Source organism: Eschscholzia californica, unplaced genomic scaffold (assembly GCF_041429995.1).
Source record: "Eschscholzia californica isolate CP2 unplaced genomic scaffold, dmEscCali1.0.p SCAF_5, whole genome shotgun sequence".
NCBI lineage: Eukaryota > Viridiplantae > Streptophyta > Magnoliopsida > Ranunculales > Papaveraceae > Eschscholzia > Eschscholzia californica.
Window position 1 is genome coordinate 43,590,099 of NW_028238472.1, and position 19,065 is coordinate 43,609,163.

At 36.1% G+C, this 19,065-nt stretch overlaps 2 protein-coding genes across 3 annotated transcripts; one reads left to right on the forward strand and one right to left on the reverse strand.

Moving 5' to 3' along the window:
* The first annotated feature begins 29 nt into the window (after window positions 1-29).
* On the forward strand, window positions 30-4,115 carry LOC147539472 (Phosphoenolpyruvate carboxylase family protein). 2 transcript variants are annotated; one of them, XM_086644931.1, is made up of 8 exons: window positions 30-460; window positions 554-765; window positions 1,699-1,980; window positions 2,147-2,269; window positions 2,586-2,736; window positions 2,981-3,195; window positions 3,724-3,760; window positions 3,858-4,115. In XM_086644931.1, exons 1-8 carry the CDS (start codon window positions 91-93, stop codon window positions 3,974-3,976), a joined length of 1,509 nt encoding a protein of 502 aa, XP_086501057.1. In that variant the 5' UTR covers window positions 30-90; the 3' UTR covers window positions 3,977-4,115. The 2 variants fall into 2 exon arrangements, with proteins under 2 accessions (XP_086501057.1, XP_086501058.1); XM_086644932.1 differs by having other exon boundaries at window positions 91-460; window positions 3,098-3,195.
* Window positions 4,116-4,549: 434 nt separating this feature from the next.
* LOC147539473 (clathrin interactor EPSIN 2-like) lies at window positions 4,550-13,552 on the reverse strand. The gene is made up of 14 exons (XM_086644929.1): window positions 13,234-13,552; window positions 12,245-12,362; window positions 11,751-11,802; window positions 11,476-11,555; window positions 11,332-11,410; window positions 10,324-10,407; window positions 10,056-10,201; window positions 9,345-9,662; window positions 9,149-9,190; window positions 8,942-9,034; window positions 8,715-8,872; window positions 7,858-8,045; window positions 5,919-7,392; window positions 4,550-5,671 (listed from the first exon to the last, which is right to left on the reverse strand). The coding sequence occupies exons 2-14, from the start codon at window positions 12,277-12,279 to the stop codon at window positions 5,007-5,009; spliced, it is 3,414 nt and encodes a 1,137-aa protein (XP_086501055.1). The 5' UTR covers window positions 12,280-12,362; window positions 13,234-13,552; the 3' UTR covers window positions 4,550-5,006.
* Window positions 13,553-19,065: the final 5,513 nt, after the last annotated feature.

Sequence of the window (19,065 nt, forward strand, 5' to 3'; positions counted from 1 at the left end):
TACACTCTTAATCATCCCTTGTTAATACACTCTGAACTCTCAAGTCTCAACAGTCTTTTAGAGAGAGAAAGTAGAGAGAGAGAATTGATCATGAAGGTTTCAATACTCAGTCATGATTCAATAACTTCACTCCCCTCCATTAATTTCTCTAAATCTCACCAAACCCATCCTTCATCTTCATCAACAATTTCATCCTCAAATAGAATTTCAAATTTCACTTCTTCTCCATCTCTGAGACAGCTACTTTCTTTCTCCTCCACCAAAAACGATCGTTCTTCAAAGAAATGTTTCATCTTGAATCCAAAATCTTGTTTAGGAGAGAGAAAGAGTTCTGATTCTCCTTCACAGTCACTTAGACGCCTTCTTGAATCTCCAGGGATTCATCAAGGCCCTGCTTGTTATGATGCCCTCAGTGCAAAACTTGTTGAAAAATCAGGATTTGATTTCTGCTTCATGAGTGGTGAGATTGATGATTAAACAAACCCCTAACATTTTTACTCCAGTTCAGTTCTTCTTTGATAATGCCTTGCTCAATAACTTTATATGTTTTTAGGGTTTTCGGTTTCGGCGGCTAGATTAGGTTTACCTGATGTGGGATTAATTTCATATGGGGAAATGGTAGAACAAGGTCGTCAAATTACAGAAGCTGTGTCAATTCCTGTAATTGGAGATGGAGATAATGGATATGGAAATGCAATGAATGTTAAGAGAACTGTGAAAGGGTTTATTAAAGCTGGTTTTGCTGGCATTATTCTTGAAGATCAGGTTCATTTAATTTACTTGCATTATAACTTCAGTTTAGGTATCAAGATGCAACATTTATTCATGAAATTAGAATCACATATGATAGATTATTAGTATAATCTTATGTCACAATGTATAGTTAGACAAATGATTAATCCATATCACAATGTTATAGGATTGTGCGAGCCAGCTTCATGGACTGTCGGCGATATTATTTGCTTTGGTACTTTAGGGCCTCACAGCTTGAAAATGTGTAACTAGAAAAGGGTATTTCATCCCTTATGCGGGATCCAAACTTCAACTCCCACGATGTGGGATAGATTACTTACGACACCCTTTGAGGACCACATTATATAGCAGAGACTATCATGACGATAAAGTGTTATAGGATTATGATGACAGGCCTCCTGAGCTGCTACTAATAATGTCCGGTTCAAGGAATGAAATTACGTTTGCGGTGGAAATTTCAGTCGACATGGAAATATTTCGGTCATTTCGAATGAAATATTTCGAAACGATTTCCTTGACAAGGCATTGTCAAGAGAAACTTCGTTAAATTTCGGTGTCGATGGAAATTTCGGTAGGCATAGCAATATTTCGGTCATTTCGACCGAAATATTTCAAAATTTAATTCATTGGTATGCTTTTGGCACTTCAGGGGCACATGGTTACAAGAGTCACTAGGAAAGGGTGCTTCATTCCTTGTAGAGGGAACCACCCTTCAGTGTCACATTGATGAGGATCACTTAGTTACAATACGCCCTCCCAAAAGCTTATTAGGTTTATTGCCAAATCTATTTTCTAATATTAGGATGCTAAGGTAGAAATGTAGTTTACATCTATCCTCTCTCTTGTCGAACAAGTTGCGTATGCTATGTATTGGGACACTTGTCTCTCTTTACTATGAGAACTAACTTTTTGTCGTCGTGCTTATTATCTTGTTTTGTTGAAAAGGTATCTCCAAAAGCTTGTGGTCATACGCGTGGTAGAAAGGTGGTTTCCAGGGAGGAGGCAGTCATGCGGATAAAAGCAGCTATTGATGCAAGAAAGGAAAGTGGATCAGACATTGTTATTGTTGCACGAACAGATTCTCGTCAAGCTGTGTCATTTGAGGAATCTCTCTTGAGATCACGAGCTTTCGCTGATGCTGGAGCCGATGTTCTTTTCATTGATGCACTTGCTTCAAGGGAAGAGATGAAGGAGTTCTGTGAGGTTTATCCTCAACTGCCAAAGATGGTATGTTATTATTTTATGAATAGTGGAAACTCACAAAACAGACCAACTAGTACGATAGTCATGATGATAAACTATCACATGAGAAATAATGTTTCTATGATCTATTGGCGTAGAAAAATTTAACACTCTGCAATGAAGTAATTTACTCTTTCCTTATCTTGTGAAGGCTAATATGCTTGAAGGAGGCGGGAAGACTCCAATTTTAGATCCTGTTGAACTCGAACAGCTTGGATTCAAGATAGTTAGCTACCCGTTGTCTTTGATTGGGGTCTCTGTTCGAGCAATGCAGGTAAAATATCTTATTCTTTTCCTTATCCCACAATGGCCATTAGCAATTTGAAAATGGAGTAGTGTGGAATGAAGTACATAGGACATGCAGATGCAATACACTGAAATATCCCAATAGCTTTTCGTGATACTATAAAATTCGTAAAAATACAGCGTAGTAAAGGGGTCATAAGTTCTTGCGTTAATAGATCCATAACAATTTATCACTTTAAGTAATGATGTGAAGTTTCAAAATTTGGTTTCATGATAATATTGGTTGGTGAATCTTAATTCATAGGAAAAAAATTAAGCAACATTGGGTTTGAAAATGTTTTCAGGATGCTCTGACTGCCATCAAAGGTGGCCGCCTCCCTCCTCCTGGAAGCTTGCCATCATTTGATGAACTCAAAGAAACATTAGGTTTCAATGCCTATTATGAAGAAGAGAAGGTCTACACTACCAGCAACAGTCAGCCATTGTCCCAAAGAGGTTAGTAAATAGTATACCTCTTATTCTTATAGCATTTAGAACTCATAATTGAAACCCCTGTCATCTATCTGGACCCAGTAGTTCAGTTCAATCTTATATACAGGATCAGCTAGAAACGAATTAGGTAGTCGATTTAGTATCAGATTGCCCAATTCCTTTTTCAACTCATCCGAGTTTGGATTCTAAAGAACAGGTTCCTAGCTGAGCCTTAGTTTTTCTTCCTAATTCTTTATTTACTCGCCAGCAAGCAGCTCTGTATACGGTATCCAGCAGAGGAACCAAGTTGATACTGAACAGAGAGATCAGAGTAAACAGGATCCAGTCGTTGAAGTGGTAACACCTGAAGTGTACTATGGTGCAGATGGTGGGAAAGGTCCTTCGTCTGGAATCTGGTCTCGCACGCTAAGAGTCAAAGTCACCGGAAGGGATGGAACTGAAAAACTTGAAGTTCGGATTCCTGTAAGTTATCTTTTGCAATGTTACACTACACTAAATACCTGTTGAGATGATACGAGATTTTGATAAACAAATCTGTGATAGTTTGAGATAAACCCCTAATGTGTCATTTTAGTCATCCAATAGAAGCATACTTGTGTGGGCATCCAAAGGCCCAGTAGTTACTGATATTGTATCTGCTTTTGTCACCCAGTCTCAAGCTCGACAAGCACAGGATTTTGTTCTTGGTGAAAGCTCCTTGAGTGCAACCTGAATGCCTCGGCCCTTGCTAACATTGAGCTCAATATATACCCTAGGCTCCAAACTCTCCGGAAGTTTTTATCTAGACAATTGTAGATGAAAAGGAATAATGAGTTTCAGAAATACTAGTCATGCATCTTTACTTGCTCAATCTAGGTGTCCCGTTTTGCATTTTATGTCTTAGTATCTAACCAATTCAAACTCAAAATCATTCCTTACTTATGCGTAAGTAAACTGAATTGGCTCAAAAGTTGACGCTTATTAACACCGACAATGTTCATACTTTCACAGGCAGGTTTTCTGGAAGGAATAACAAATATAGTTCCAGGTATTACTTCTAGTTGACAAATTTATTAAGAAGGAAAATTTTCATTAGATAGAGAAATGCAAGCTCTAACAGATAATTCTGCTTCCCTATTGTGCAGCACTGGGTGGTGTAAATATCAAAGAATTGTTAGACGATGCAGCAGAAGAACGAGGAGGAAAGAAGTTGTTGGATTTTAACGATAGCTTGGGTGATCGAATCCAAGTCTTTTTAGAGTAAACTCGCTACCAAAAGTTGAAATATAATCATTGTAAAATCGTAAACAGGTATCTGTTCTCTGGTTGTAAAATCTGATTCTGATACTTGTTTATTTCATACAATGGAACTTAATTGAAAACAAAATTTTGGTACTGTGTTATTGGTTCGTCTTTCTAAAGGTGTAGTGTTTCTTGATGTTGTCGTCGTCTTGAATGGGCCAATATATTGGATATCAGCTACTACGGAATATGATACATCAAACGTATTACGTACCCGACGTCTATCTCATAGGTATGCAACAGCTGACGGGAAAAAATTTCCTATTTTTTCTTTGAAAAAATGAGAGTACTTTAACGTGTATGACTTTGTGCCGCGAACCTTTGACCTAGAGGGGAAAACCAACTTGGTAACAGCTCGAACCAAAGGTTGTTGATGGTTTTCTACTTTTCTTGCATCTTAATGTCGTTTATTTCAGTGATATAGTCGGTCTGAAAGTGGCGAAAAAAGAAGTGAAAAGGAAAGTAAGAAATGGTTCAAATATTTTAACTGATCAAAGAGCTACAGCACAAAAAAAGAACTATGGAAACAAAAAAATTCAAACAACCCTTCTTACTATTTAAACAAGTGAAATCATCAAAAAAATGATATCAGATTTATTGTTAATCAAAAGGTATAAACCATTCTTATGCCCATAAAAATGTAAGACAACCTGAGACGGGTCACCTTTCTTTTCTCATACAGATCAACAGCATCTGAAGTAGTAGACCTAGAAACACAATTCTGCAACCCAAAAACTGAATGAAGAAAGCTGAAACGTGGAGAACAAGTGTGAAACAGAATAACAAGACAGCTACACTCGTAGTTTTTGACAAACTAAAATACAATTCTGTATCAGAAGCACAATCTTTGAGAAATAGTTGACACAAAAAAGAAGTATGTGGGTGTATTTGTATAGTAATGACCTTCTGTTCTTAGTGTCTGCCGCTTCCTTCCCATTATGCTGACAAGTATAATAACATACATCTTTCCTGTTTACCGTATTAGATAGAGCTCATCTATAGCCACCGTATGGATTTTGAGAAGAATAACCACCTGGTCCCATCATTGGGTTGTAGCCTCCCTGCATGTTAGGGCCTTGCTGCGGCCGCATTTGTGCTCCCTGACCCATCCCCATGTTGTTCATCCCCATTTGCATACCCCCACCACTAGGTTGTTGATTCATGCCTCCACCATAACCTCCCATCCCCACTCCAGCCATTCCACCGCCCATACCCATTCCCCCCATTCCACCACCACCCATGCCCCCCATTCCACCACCACCACCCATGCCCCCCATTCCACCACCACCACCCATACCCATTCCCCCCATTCCACCACCCATACCCATGCCCCCCATTCCACCACCCATACCCATGCCCATGCCCCCCATTCCACCACCACCACCCATACCCATGCCCCCCATTCCACCACCACCCATACCCATGCCCCCCATTCCACCACCACCCATACCCATCCCCATGCCTGAACCCATCATCGGGTTATGTGGAGGAGCAAGAGCACCTGCACCAGCACGTCCAATTCCAGAACCAGAACCCATAGCTTTACCCATGTTGATTGTAGATGTTACAACCTGTTGTGGAGCAGGATTCTCTCTCTTCTCTTTACGATTGATGGCATCAAAATCAACCCCAATATCCGACAGTGGATTAGTCTTAGCTGCAGATAGTAATAAAGTAAGAAAGCAGTCACTAGACAATGATAAAATCTGAAACTAAGAATCTATAAGTGTATCTAGGTTAATTTTTTAAAACAAGGGATACAAAAAAAAAACTTGTAAGAAAAAGGTTTGTTATCACCATTGAAGAGGAAAAAACACGAGTGAAAACGATTTTGAGTCTTGATATCAAAAGCATCTTATTGAAAATGTATATAAATCAAACCGAGATTAGTCAGTAGCACTTACGTCCAGATATATTCAAGTTGACAAGTCCTCGGCTTAGTGTATCTGCCCAAACCGTCGATTTGGTCGCAAATTTGTCTTTGGATGGTTGAGGCTTAGAAACAACTGTTGTTTGTGGAGGAAGAGATGCCTGTGAACTTAAAGGAGCTGTTGAACCTGTCTGTGAGTGAAAATTTCCACTTGGTGCATTAAAACCTCCCTGTGTTGCTTGTGTGGATCCATATCCCGGCTGTGCATGGAAGTTACCAGGAACACTTGGTTGCAAAGGTTGTCCATGTGAAGCATTAATAGCTCCATGTGAAGCTACTGAGGAGGCTCCATATCCAGACTGTGCAGGGAAGTTACCAGGATAACTTGGCTGTGCAGATAAACCTTGAGCATTAGACGCTCCTTGTGCACCTACTAGTGCTCCATATCCGGAATGTGTAGAGAAGTTACCAGGATAACTTGTCTGTGATGAGCTTTGAGCACTAAACACTCCCTGTGCGCCTACTTGGGCCCCATATCCCGCCTGTGTAGAGAAATTCCCAGTAACACTTGGCTGTGAAGGTAGATTTTGAGCACTAAACTGTCCTTCTGAGGCTCCTGAAGCTCCATATCCAGATTGTGTAGAGAAGTTCCCAGTAACACTTGGCTGTGAAGGTAGACTTTGACCACTAAACTGTCCTTCTGAGGCTCCTGGAGCTCCATATCCTGGTTGTGTAGAGAAGTTCCCAGGAGCACTTGGCTGTGAAGGTGGATTTTGAGCGTTAAATGGTCCTTGTGAGGCTCCTGGAGCTCCATATCCTGACTGTGTAGAGAAGTTCTCAGGAACACTTGGCTGTGATGGCATACTTTGAGCATTAAATGGTCCTCGCGAGGCCCCTGGAGCTCCATATCCTGACTGTGTAGAGAAGTGCTCAGGAACACTAGGCTGTGATGGCATACTTTGAGCATTAAATGGTCCTTGCGAGGATCCTGGAGCTCCATATCCCGACTGTGCAGAAAAGCTACCAGGAAAACTTGGCTGTGAAGGTGGACTTTGAGCATTAAACTGTCCTTGCGGAGCTCCATATCCTGACTGCTCAGTGAAGTTCTCATGAAAACTTGACTGTGAAGGTGGTGGGGATCCAGTTGGAGCAGGTAAAGCTAAAAACTGCTGAGGTTGATCTGTTTGCCCTGGAGGTGGAAGAATGTCTGCTAGAACATCAATATCCTGGTTTGCGTGAGACATCTCTGAAGAGAAAAATTGTGAGCTTGTGAAAGGAACTTGAACATTGTTGACACTAGGAGGAGCATAAGTAAGGCTCTCGAACGTGTCCCCAAAATCAAATCCAGAGGTAGATTGCATTTGAGTTGGAGGTGGTTGGACAGGTTCAAAACTTTGGCTAACAGCAGCAGGCTGGAAGTTAGTTGTGGCAGGGAAGGCTTGTTGTTGAGACATATCTGCAGATGGAAGAGCCTTGAAAGGAGAATCCCCGAATGGATCTTCAATAGGCTGCAAAAGAGGATCATTATTAGAAGAGTTTAGTTCCAGGGTAGGTTATTTGCAATAGGAACATATTTAAAAGGAAAAGACTTGCACGTTGAGGATATAATATTATATGACATGTATGTGAATATATCCTTTAGGGCAAAAAAAATTACTATGATAAAAAAAGTGGTGTGCTAACTGGAATTCCAGAATGAAAGTTCAGTCTGACCATAGAAAACTGAAAGGCTATCTAGCTAGTACATCGAAGAATGTATCCATAACACAGCTTTGATTTTGAAAGCTTCTTTTTCAAGATTATAAATTCTTTTCTTCATGAATATATTGGAGTTCTTACATTGCTGCTTGCTCTGGGTTATATTCCACTAATCCATTTATTTATTCATTTTTGTTTCTTTTGAATGTGTTTTAGATTGGCGTCTGAGAAAAATAAATACAGTTTGTTTAAATATTAAAATACATCAAGTTTACCTGGCTCAGGACAGTGGATGCCGATGATAATGCTACAAATGTGGGTCCAAAAGCAGACTCGGAGAGAACCTCAGCTTCAGGAGTTGTGATTGCAGAAGTAGCCGGCATTATATCCAAAGCATTTGAAGAAAATGAATCTGAGACGGATCCAAGTAAATCCATTTCTCCACTACTAGCAGGAGGGTTGGCTGATAAGGAAAAAAAATGTGTAAGTCCCAAATTTCTTTAAGGGGGTTAGCTACATCAACACTTGACCCTACCATAAAACTAGAATTTCCTCAGAAAATCTGACCCATCAAAGGAGATCACAAATTGTGGGTAATAAAACATTAAAATGTGTTCACGTCTCTACCATAAAGCTCTAAAAAGACGTTCTTATTAAATTAAATATAAGGTGAATTTCGTAGGCCAAAACATTAAACAGCTAAAGTCCGGAAATTTCGGCCAAACTTCGGAGATTACTCTTTATACAGGTTTCCTCATAAGCAAATGGTATATCCAGTATGAGAAAAAAATATCTTATGGAAAGTATCTCAGACATTTAAAGAACATTAAAGAGTGTGACCTATTGTCAAATAAATAGCCAGATAAAATGTTTTCCTTTCCAAATGTCAGCATGGTTTATAAAGAGGACCAAGAACCTCAGCAGTCACCACCAAGATCCCAATCCCTCTGACCACAGTCAAAAGCAATACATGATACAAGATAACCAAGTTGGGTTGGGTTTCTTATAGCCAGATAAAATATTACAAATTACAGTGAACCCATCACTGAAAATAAAAGTAGCTGCACTCTTCTTGTCCATATTAACGTAGTTTACTTTTGGCATCAAATGGTTTTAGATAGATACTTCATACCTGCAAAGGAACCACGTGGATCAAATTCATCAAACCCATTACTTTCTTGGTTTACAGGAACTGCAGTGGTCTCAGAGCCACTGGCTCCTGGGCTCTGAGATGTGCTTCCAGTCGGTGAGGAGGCCTTAGGAGCAGGTGCTGCTGGAGTTTCCCCATCCCTATTAGTCAAGATAAAGTCAGAAACAACTAAAAATGATCTAGGACAACTCATTAGAATTCAGTCATACCGTTCATCATTAACAGGGCTCCTAGCATGGCTTACAGCTTCTTCATAACTAGGGGGGGCACCAACGTTTTCAGAAAACTTCTGTTCATGCCGCCTGTCATGAAAGAGAGTAATATAAGATAAGCTTAAAATCTTCCAATTGTCTGAAATTGAAACTACAGAAAGACACCTGAAAGGTGAAAACACATCTAGTTGGAAAGCTATCTACCGTTCATCCTGAGAATGGTCATCAGCTCTTGCATCACTGCTTCTGCAGTTCGAAAAAGTTTCTTAGCATTAAGATTTGCTGAATTTGAACTAAGTGAAATTTATTCCATCTTAACAACGTATGATGGCGTAAATGAACAAAGTTGTATAACAACTTTTCATGTAGGCCAAGTAATGATAATTGATAAGAAAGATACCTTGATGAATGGCGACCATCATCATCACGTTCCCGATATCCATCAGAACTCCTGCCTCTTGAGCCGGACTGAAAGTCATCATAGCTTCGACTTCTTCCCATGTTATCATTATCCCTGTACCCATCCTTTCCATAGCGTTCATCAGAATCTCTACCATAGCGGTCCCCATCATGACTGTATGAGTCACTGGCTCTACTGCTTCGATCATCATCCCTATAGCCATTTTGGTCATCATCTCTCCCATAACGATCATCTTCGTATCGGCCACCGTATGTACTGGGCTTATGCATTCCCCCGGTTGAGGTTGTATTACGAAACCTTGACAAATAGACAAATATTACAACATTAGTCTAGAGAAAGCTTTTGCAATATATATTGTCGCAAGACTTAATTACTTAAAATGATTGTATGTTTATGTTTGCTAGAGTTGAGCTTAAAAAAGAAAAGGTAAAATAAAGATCTTGATTTATCAGGTATATCAGATGATTTTAAGACTTTCCACAAGTTTTTGGGACTTCAAGAAGAAGGTTAATCCTTGAGCAACATAATCTCTCAGCACAGGTTAATTATGTTGATTCCTAAAAAAAATCTAGAAAATACTACTCGATCTACAATAGAAGCAAAAAAAGAAAAGGATATAAAAATGAGCACATAGGCATATTTTAAAAATGTTAGAAAATCTATTTTAACTGTTCAGCTGAGCAGACTCACTTCTCTCTGTTAACAAGAGCTTTCTCTCTGGCTTCTTGAATTCGTTCTTTATCATTCACTAGTACGACAAGAGACTGTGATTTCTTTCTGACATTGCTTCCCTGGTCCCTCCCACTGGAATCAATATATTGAAAATCTGATAACGTCTGCAGACATGTAACAGTATCCAAAGTTAACTTAGTTTGGACCCAGATTGGGTAATTGAAAGTTTTCAATCATATCAAACAAAAGAAGGTAAGTTGTGAACGTGCACGAAGTAAGAAATTACCGATATTTGGTATGCATGTTCCCTGATCTCCTCTATGACACGTTCGGACCCATTGGCCACCAGGTATTCCAGAACACTAAGTGCCTGCAGTTCCAAGCAAAAAGTTGTCAGTTAAGATAAAACAGCAGCGGTTTGTAAGTTGGAGACTCGGAGACCGGAGTTACACATCCGAATCACCTACAGGTGATTTGATGTATTCTCATTTTTAAATCATTTGTAAGATCCAAAACAAATCAATGTCTCAATCAGGTGACAGGGTAGTTCAATTGTGTTAAGCCCCAGCAGGGGTACCCGTTGGCTATTGATACATGGACACAATTTTGCCCAAAGGGTTGGTAGAATACTAAAATACATCCTGTAGCCACCACCAAACAGTTTCCTTTATTGGTAGCTTTATTTTCATCTCCAATTAAAGAATAAAGGGTATATATGTGCTAACCTATTTCAAAATATGTCCCTGTGACATTAATCTATGATCTACTGTCTCAAGCCGTTAGACTTAGATATTAGCTTTTGTTACTTCTCTTTTACTTTCAATAAATAAAAGGTAAACGGTCAAAACCCAATTAATGAATATATCATATCATGCACTTAAAAGTTAAAACAGACAATGTCTCATTTCAACAGTAAAGTAGGTGAACGATCATGAAAAGATCCAAAAATCTTTTATTAATTCTTAACCGACGTAGTAGCAAAATAATTATATCGAACTTCGGCAGTTAAAACAGACAATGTCTCATTTCAACAGTAAAGTAGGTGAACAAACATGAAAAGATAAAAAAATCTTATATTAATTCTTAATCTAAGTATGACATAGCAAAATAATTATATCGAACTTCGGCAATTACCACTAACCAACCCATGTTCCACTGCTAGCTCCAGACCAGGGCTTCAAACACATTAAAATTTGAACAGTCTGAGATATTTTACAGAAGGCACCACAGACAGACACGAGAAGTACTGAGGAAGTAACTAACTAAGGTAAGGTGTCAAGTAGGGTACAGAAACCTTGTAAACGTGCCGCCAATTTTTCCCTGTATCATTGATCCGCTTCCAAAGAACTGCCATAATCATCTGATATTCATGACTGCAAAAAATGGAAGGTAAGAACAAGGTATGAAGAGTGAAACATCATATAAGTTCAAAACATACTAGTTTTTGGTAGCCTGTGCTATTTCGGCAAGAAGAGAGCCATGAGGGCCCCATGGCTCATTGCTCGTAGCATCAAGAACCTGTAAAATAAGACAAGATCGATTATTTTCTCTCTGCAAGTGGTGGAGTAGAACTTACAGCAACTAACAAGTAAACTAATCAATCCAAATAGTATCCTGTTTAGTAATACACTAATACTCGGAAACAGAATCAGGTGTTGGATACAAATGACACACAAATAGATGATTTTTCTTCTACTTTTAGAAGACAAATACCTTTTGTTCTACTCCAGGAACTTTGAGAACTTTCTTGTTGACTCCCCTCTTACTGCAAAACAAGGAACAGTTTTCCTATATCAATTGTGGCTCCCCAAAAGGGCACAGTTTACATAAGCTCGAATGTTGATTTTTAGACTAAGATTTATACTGCCAAGCGAGCTAATGATAGTTGGTGTAAGACGTAATGTAGTCTTAGTAGGTAGTACAAAAATGGAACTTAGGAGCAACGATTAAGAAAACTAGTGCATACAGATAGACAATCAAGTCCTAAGTCCAGTCCCCTAATCCCTGTGGAAGTACAAGTACTACAATGTTTAGATTTTTTTTTCATATTCTTCCTCTTTTTTACTCCCACATTATGTGTCGTGGAGCCTTTTCCATTGATTGGTGGCTGGCGTGCAAATACTGTTGCTCATTGCAAGGTTACATTGAGAAACTGATTGAAGGGAAGTAGACATAAATTGGCAAACTTAATAAAGTAAGTTTCTTACAGGTCCCTGACAGTTTGACCGAAGACCTTCTTCATGTATGCAGTGGGAAATCAAGTCGCTTTCGAGTAAAATTTCAAAATTCTTTCTTCTGTACCAGGAAGAACTCTCCAATAAAGACCTGGATGGAACATAATATGACAAATCAATTGAGCATGCCCAACCCATACAACCAAAGATATTTTATGAATAACGAAAATAAATAAAATATGACGAGATCAATCAAACATGGAACAAGAAGATCGGAGAGATAACTAACACTAAATGATGTCAAAGTAAAAAAAAACAAATAGTCTACAAAATAAACTAGCATATGCACTACGCAACCTCTCCTACTAGTGAAAGTGCCCAAGGTGGAGAATGTGCCGATGGACGAAAAAAAAAACTAGCTTTAGGTTATAGAATTGCAATGTGGAACAATGAACATTAGTTATATTAGCGATACCCATAGATCCATATCTAAAGAAAAATAGCAAATGAAACCTTCCAAACTAAGGGTACTAATTAGCAGCACAAAAGAACTATAATGGGCAAAATGCTCCATATATATATACTAGATCTGAAAGAAATCTATTCTGACCCCAAATAAGAACAAAAAGATTAAGATTTTAAGAAAATGACATTTTGAACATCTTCAATCAATCAGAAGACAAATTTCAATATCAAACAAGATAGTATATATCCGGTTATGGATGCAAACAAATCTAAATCCAAAGTCTACTACACATTAAAAGAAGGGCACTTTTACCAAATGATATAAACAATAAGAACAGAAACGATCTAAAAATGCATAGAAAATCAATAAGGAAACGGCCAGAAACTGATTCAACGATAGAAAATCAAAGATATTCAATTTAAAATTCCAAATCAAGCTAAACCCATGAAATCAAATAGAATTTAAAAGCATAAATGAATCTAATTTGATCAAAAGACCTTATAATAAAGAAATTAAATGAAAATGATTGAAATCAAATAGAGAGAAAAAATGTAACCTGTGATAATCTGTTAGAAGACCAGATCTGGTAGTAGTGACGGCGAAAGAGAATGGAAATGAAGAGATGAATCTCCTTATGGTTAGAGAAAGAGGGAAGAAAATGAAATGACAGCTATTTTCTTATTCTCAGATTTCTCTCTCTACTTTTCTCTTGGAGAGAAGACACGGGAAATTTTTCTTCATACGACTACTTTTGGGTTTTTTAAGATTTTGTTTCGTGTCCAACTGTAATAATAATTCGGAGTAACACGCTTTATTTCATATTCACAAAAACAACTACACCTACCTATTTCAACAAAAAAAAAAAAAAAAACTACACCTACCTATAATTTTTTTTTTTTTTTTTTTTTGAAGAACATATAATATTCTTAAGAAGTCGAAACTCGATTTTAATTTTTCTTTTGATAAATATGATAAAGGATTTTTGAGTTTAAGGTCCAAAAATAGGGGGGTAATGAGTCATATATCCACTCCTAAATCAATAAATAAAATAAAACCAAAATAAACCTAAAATGTAAAATAAGTCCAAAAATTAACTATTTGGTGGGCCCCATGCATTAATCCTTTAATTATCTCTCATTTTTGCCCTTTTATAAATATTTTTTAACCATTGGTAAACCAAAGGTTTGTACTGGTTAAGTTAATAACTCTTTCCATAAATTTTATGAAAGAATATTTATGTTGGATATTTAATACCAATCTTTATTTCCATAAACTCCATAAATATTTAACCGAATCAGTGGATATTTAACAAAAACGAGTTGCCTTCTCAAAAAAACGAGTTTCTATCTATGTAATTATATATTCTTTGAATTCAAGAAAGTATATTATTTCTAAATTTGTTGTATTTGATTAATGTAACCGACCAAATCAATGGATATTTACCTAAAACGAGATGCTCAATCCCAAAAACGTATTTCTCTCTCTGTAACCCTTTGTTCTTTGAACTTCAAGAAAGTATGAAGTTATGATTTGCGTTTTATCTTTACCTCGATCTAATTAGACATCTACAAATTCGTTTGTGAGGTATGCCCAACTTAAATTGATCGTTAGAATCTATAAATCTCTATTACTACAATTTCTATTACTACAATCTTCTTAAAAAAGTTATTTATTCTAACAGAAAACTTATATGTAACATTTTTTTATCACTTTTTGGTAAAATGTGAATGTTGAAATCTCTATCAATTCAATATTTTTTTCATAAAAAAGTTTTATAAAGTGAAATTGTGTTTGTTACATTTTCTGTATTCTACTAGCATTTTCTACATTCTATTAGCATCTGTTATGAATTTGTTACAATAGGTTAAAAAGCAAATACTATTTTGTTAGCATCTTATTGATTCTAATAAAATTTTTTACATTCTATTAGCATCTGGTGAATGTATTTATTACAGTAGGTTAAAGTGCAAATACTATTTTTCTAGCATCCTATTGATTCTACTAGCATATTCTACATTCTATCAGTATCTGTTGAATGAATTTGTTACAGTTGGTTAACAAATACTTTTTAGTAATTAAAATGTATAAGGTGAAATTGTTTTTGTTACATTTCCCGTATTCTACTAGCATTTTATTGATTCTAGTGACATCTATTATGAATTTGTTACAGTAGCTTGTGTATGAGGTATGCTCATTTCCTACCCACCCTGTCAATCTCATTGATCTCACATGTAGTTGCGGTAGGTGGTCGATAGATGGTATCCCTTGTCAACGTGCCATGTTGTGCATCAAGAATTATGATGGTGATACGACAAATATTTTTGATCATTTTCACCAAACAAGCGTTCGTCAACACTTAGCAATATTATGTATACCCAATACCAAATTATGATGAGCCAATGGAGTACAGCGATGAAACAAGAACACTACCTCCGTTAACAAAGAGAAAACCGAGAAGACCAAAGACACTAAAAAGAGAGAGCTCAGGAAACATACCCAAAAAAATGAGGGTTTGCGGTCGGTGTGAAAAACCGGCTTATCACAATAGTGCCTCATGCACGGCAGCTATATAATAACTAACTTAAATTTTGATTATGTAGGTTTACTTATTCTGCTAGAAACATAAATATTCTACTTATGTCTTTTATATGTTTAGAGAATTTGATCAATGTTACCAGATTATCGTATTTAAACAAGAAGATTTTCCTATTTCCTATTAAATTTTATCAATGGTTACGATATTATTGTAGTTATACTCATATGTATTTGGATCAATGTTTCAGTTGGTATTATGATTTGGCTACAATAAGTTACAAAATGTCGAAAAACTGAAAAAATGCTGGTAGTGTTGGTGAAATTTTATCAACATCTTACTGGTATCTTTATACCCATTGGACCATGCTAGAAAAATTTGTTTGATGTTTCTAGCAATTTAACAATTTTCAATACAATCAAAGCAGGTTGGATTTAGCCTTTGTTATATTTTAATCAAAATGTCCAGATTTTTGATATATTTTTGTACGAACTGTTTGTTTCCTTAGTTATATATGTTATCGATGGATTCAGCATTAAGTGTTTTAGTTCATAATGTCTTTGCCCTACGACGTATTATAATTGTATAGTTTTAATAGTGTCCAAGAAATCTGAGTAACATCTTTATCGTATCTATAAACCTGTTGAATGACATCTAAAATATAATATAGTTGTGGTATTATAGAACATTGATAAATAATCTCATAACTACTTAAGATGTTATTCAAACTTAAAACATAAATATGTTTGCTACGTTTTATCACATAGCCTGTTACAAAATACAAGTTAAAGTACTTAAACATTTTTTGTCCATATATCCTTCGATTCATTCAGCAACAACCAAGTTAGTTCACCCCTCTTCCTTTGCGCTAGTTTTGTCCAATCATCTTATAGCATCTCGTTACGAAAATGTTTATAGTTCGATTCGATATAAAGTTCTTCCATGTGCAAAATCACATTCAACCGACAATCAGGCCTGTCAAAGTTCAAACAACAAACCAATTCAACATCTTTGGGTTGTAACCATTTATGCGTTTCTATAAGAAACTAAAAAATGCTAGTCAAACAAGTCATTTTTCTTATGAAACTAGTTTTGAACAGTAACCATTTCAAGGGTCTTGATAAACTTCAAAAATGCTAGGCAAAAAAATGACATTGTTTTTACAATCTAATTTATTTTCTCATTATTTTTTCCCCATATTACACCATTTAATGTTCTATGGTTGTCAAAAAATCAGGTTTGACAGGTAACTATTGATAAAGTTTTATAAGAAACTTAATAATGCTAGACAAAATATTAAGTTTTTATCGAAAGTAACTATATTCTGGATCTAACATTATGCTTGAAAGTCTACAATACAAAACCCTAAATTAGATAGAACCCTAAATTGTCAGTCTAAAATAAAAAATTTAAGCAGAAGATGTAGTAGTAACTACAATTTATAAAGAGATCAAGCTTCATATGTTATTTATTTAAAGAAATTGCACAACAACAGAGATAAGGTAAACATACAAATTTTTTGTTGCATGCAAAAAAGAAACATATTCTTCACTTTGAACTGATTTAGGGTTTTGAAAATAACTTCCATTAAACCACTTCTAAACAACTAAACCCTAGAAATTTCTTATTAGCTAATCAATTTCAGAAAAATAAATCATAGTTAAAGTTGTAAAAATCAAAACCTAATTCGTTTTGTGTTGTAGAAATCAAGGTAAATCATAAACAAAGTTGAAGGAACAACAAAAATGATGAAAACCTAAATAACTTACTCTTTACTGTTGATGATGATGAACGAAACCAACAATGGATTCTCCCTCTCTCCTACTCGATGCTCTCTCTCTCTCTCTCTGTTAGGTTTATTTTGGGCGTGTTTAAGATAAGAGTTTCCCTCTCTCTCTTCGATTTGATATTTGAGGAAAATACAACTTTTTTTTTTTTTTTTTGTTATTTTTTTGAAACAGAAAAGGCTACTTTTTTTTTATTATGCTAAACGAAAAAGGCAAATTTTTCCGGGGAAAGAAAGTTTGTTTTTGAAGAAATAATTTAATGAATCTTTATATATTATGGTATCTTTTAGTTTGGTTTTTTTTTTAACTTAGGATAGGTTAGGCAGTAAAAGAGAATAACAGGATAGACATGTAATTTCCTTTGAGTGGATTTATTTTCTATTTCATATTATCTTTGGTCTCTAGACTCGTTGATCATGCGATTTTGGACTTAAATTCCATCTCTCGTATGATAAACTTCATTAGATAGGTTCATTACAGAAAATTATTCCAATATGTATTTACCGCTCTCCAAAATAAAATAAAAAGTACAACAGAAGGCATTAGCCGTATATTTATAATGTTGATTATTACATTACTGATACAAAAGGTCAGATTAACTGATTGAGGGGCATGTAAACCTAGAATTCTTTGTGCAATATCCGGATAAAAAAAAAGCATGCGATGAGTGGTATATCTCAAACTTCTATACCTGATCACGCACACGATAGACATTTCCTCTACCCAGCCTTTCAGTCGACATAGCAGAAAAAATGGTAGGTTCAGGATCCAAATTTGGATAGAACAAGGTGGAGAGGGTGGAAAGAATTGCTAAAACAATTATACCCCTGCTTGCTTGAGAAATTCAAAGACGTGGCTGACAATTTCGGGGTCCCAGTGCCAAATTTCAATCATGCTCTTTTATACAATTCGAGATAAAAAAAAATTACAGGAGAATTGATAAACACAAATTTGAAATAATTACATGTAAAATGTTATAATAAGTCATTGGTAAACCCAAATGAATGGTGTTGCTCCATCATTGTCGTAACCAAATAAAAGTCTCCTAATTTATATAGGATTTTACGAAAATTAGGACTTCGCTTTTATTTCACATAATTTGAAAGTGAACTTTGTAAAGATAGATTGATAGAGAAAAACTTTTAAGAAAAAAAAGTTGTGTAGAGATTTGGAAGTAGGCAGGGCCGGCCCAAGTAGTTTGGGGGCCTAAAGCGAAGTAAAATTTGGGGCCCTTTATACACTAACTATAAAAAAATTAATTTTTTTAGCCGTAATTATTTTAATTAGTGTGAAAAGTATAACTAAGAAACATAAACGTGAACTATATCCAATTGACTTATAGAAATGAGCTAAATATGTTTCGAAATATTTTTCTCGCTTTTCGAGATGAAAAATTACTAATTATGTGTTCACAGTCCAATTCTTCCGTCATATATCTTGTTCAATTGATAACATAACTAATCCGTTCAATCTCTCATGTGACATGGTAGAGCGAAGGTAAGAATTGGTCAACTTTAATTTAAAAAAACTTCTTTTGGCAGAGGCTACTGTAGCCGCTATTGTTAATAGAATCTTACAAGAGATCTAAGCATTTGGAAAATTTAATTCTCTATAATCGCTTTTCTTATGTCACTTAGTAAAATCACTTGGTACACTGTAGAAACCTATTTTAACAATAAAATTCAGTTTTAACTTAACTCACAAAAAAGTCAGAACACAAAACTCGAAGTGAAAGAGATATGGACTGAGAGATAAAGAATAACATAAAAAACTGAACAAAACAGGGAGTGAAACAAACGTGTGAGACTGCGAGAGAGAAAGAAAACGTGAGAAATAGAGCGATTAGGGTGAAAGACTAAGAGAGAGAGAGAGAATAGTTAATCATTTTTGTTAAAGGGCCTCCCCACCATAAAGAGTCGAGTTCAGCATAAGGTAATTGTATTGAACACCAATAGCCTCTAGAGTAGAATTCGGTGGACCTACACCTTTTTGGCCCTTACACATACGACTGACACCCCAATGGGTCTAGCGAAACTACGGTATGACTTCATGGAGGGACCCTTTTAGC

What these genes read in the sequence shown, in the direction of transcription:
- LOC147539472 (XM_086644931.1), top strand. Translation starts at nt 91, where the DNA reads ATGAAGGTTTCAATACTCAGTCATGATTCAATAACTTCACTCCCCTCC. An exon ending in TCTCTGTTCGAGCAATGCAG is followed by an intron (nt 2,270 to 2,585) that starts GTAAAATATCTT and finishes AAATGTTTTCAG; the next exon opens with GATGCTCTGACTGCCATCAA. An exon ending in AACTTGAAGTTCGGATTCCT is followed by an intron (nt 3,196 to 3,723) that starts GTAAGTTATCTT and finishes ATACTTTCACAG; the next exon opens with GCAGGTTTTCTGGAAGGAAT.
- LOC147539473 (XM_086644929.1), bottom strand. Translation starts at nt 12,279, where the DNA reads ATGAAGAAGGTCTTCGGTCAAACTGTCAGGGACCT. An exon ending in AACATGCATACCAAATATCG is followed by an intron (nt 10,202 to 10,323) that starts GTAATTTCTTAC and finishes ACATGTCTGCAG; the next exon opens with ACGTTATCAGATTTTCAATA. An exon ending in AGCCCTGTTAATGATGAACG is followed by an intron (nt 8,873 to 8,941) that starts GTATGACTGAAT and finishes CTTGACTAATAG; the next exon opens with GGATGGGGAAACTCCAGCAG.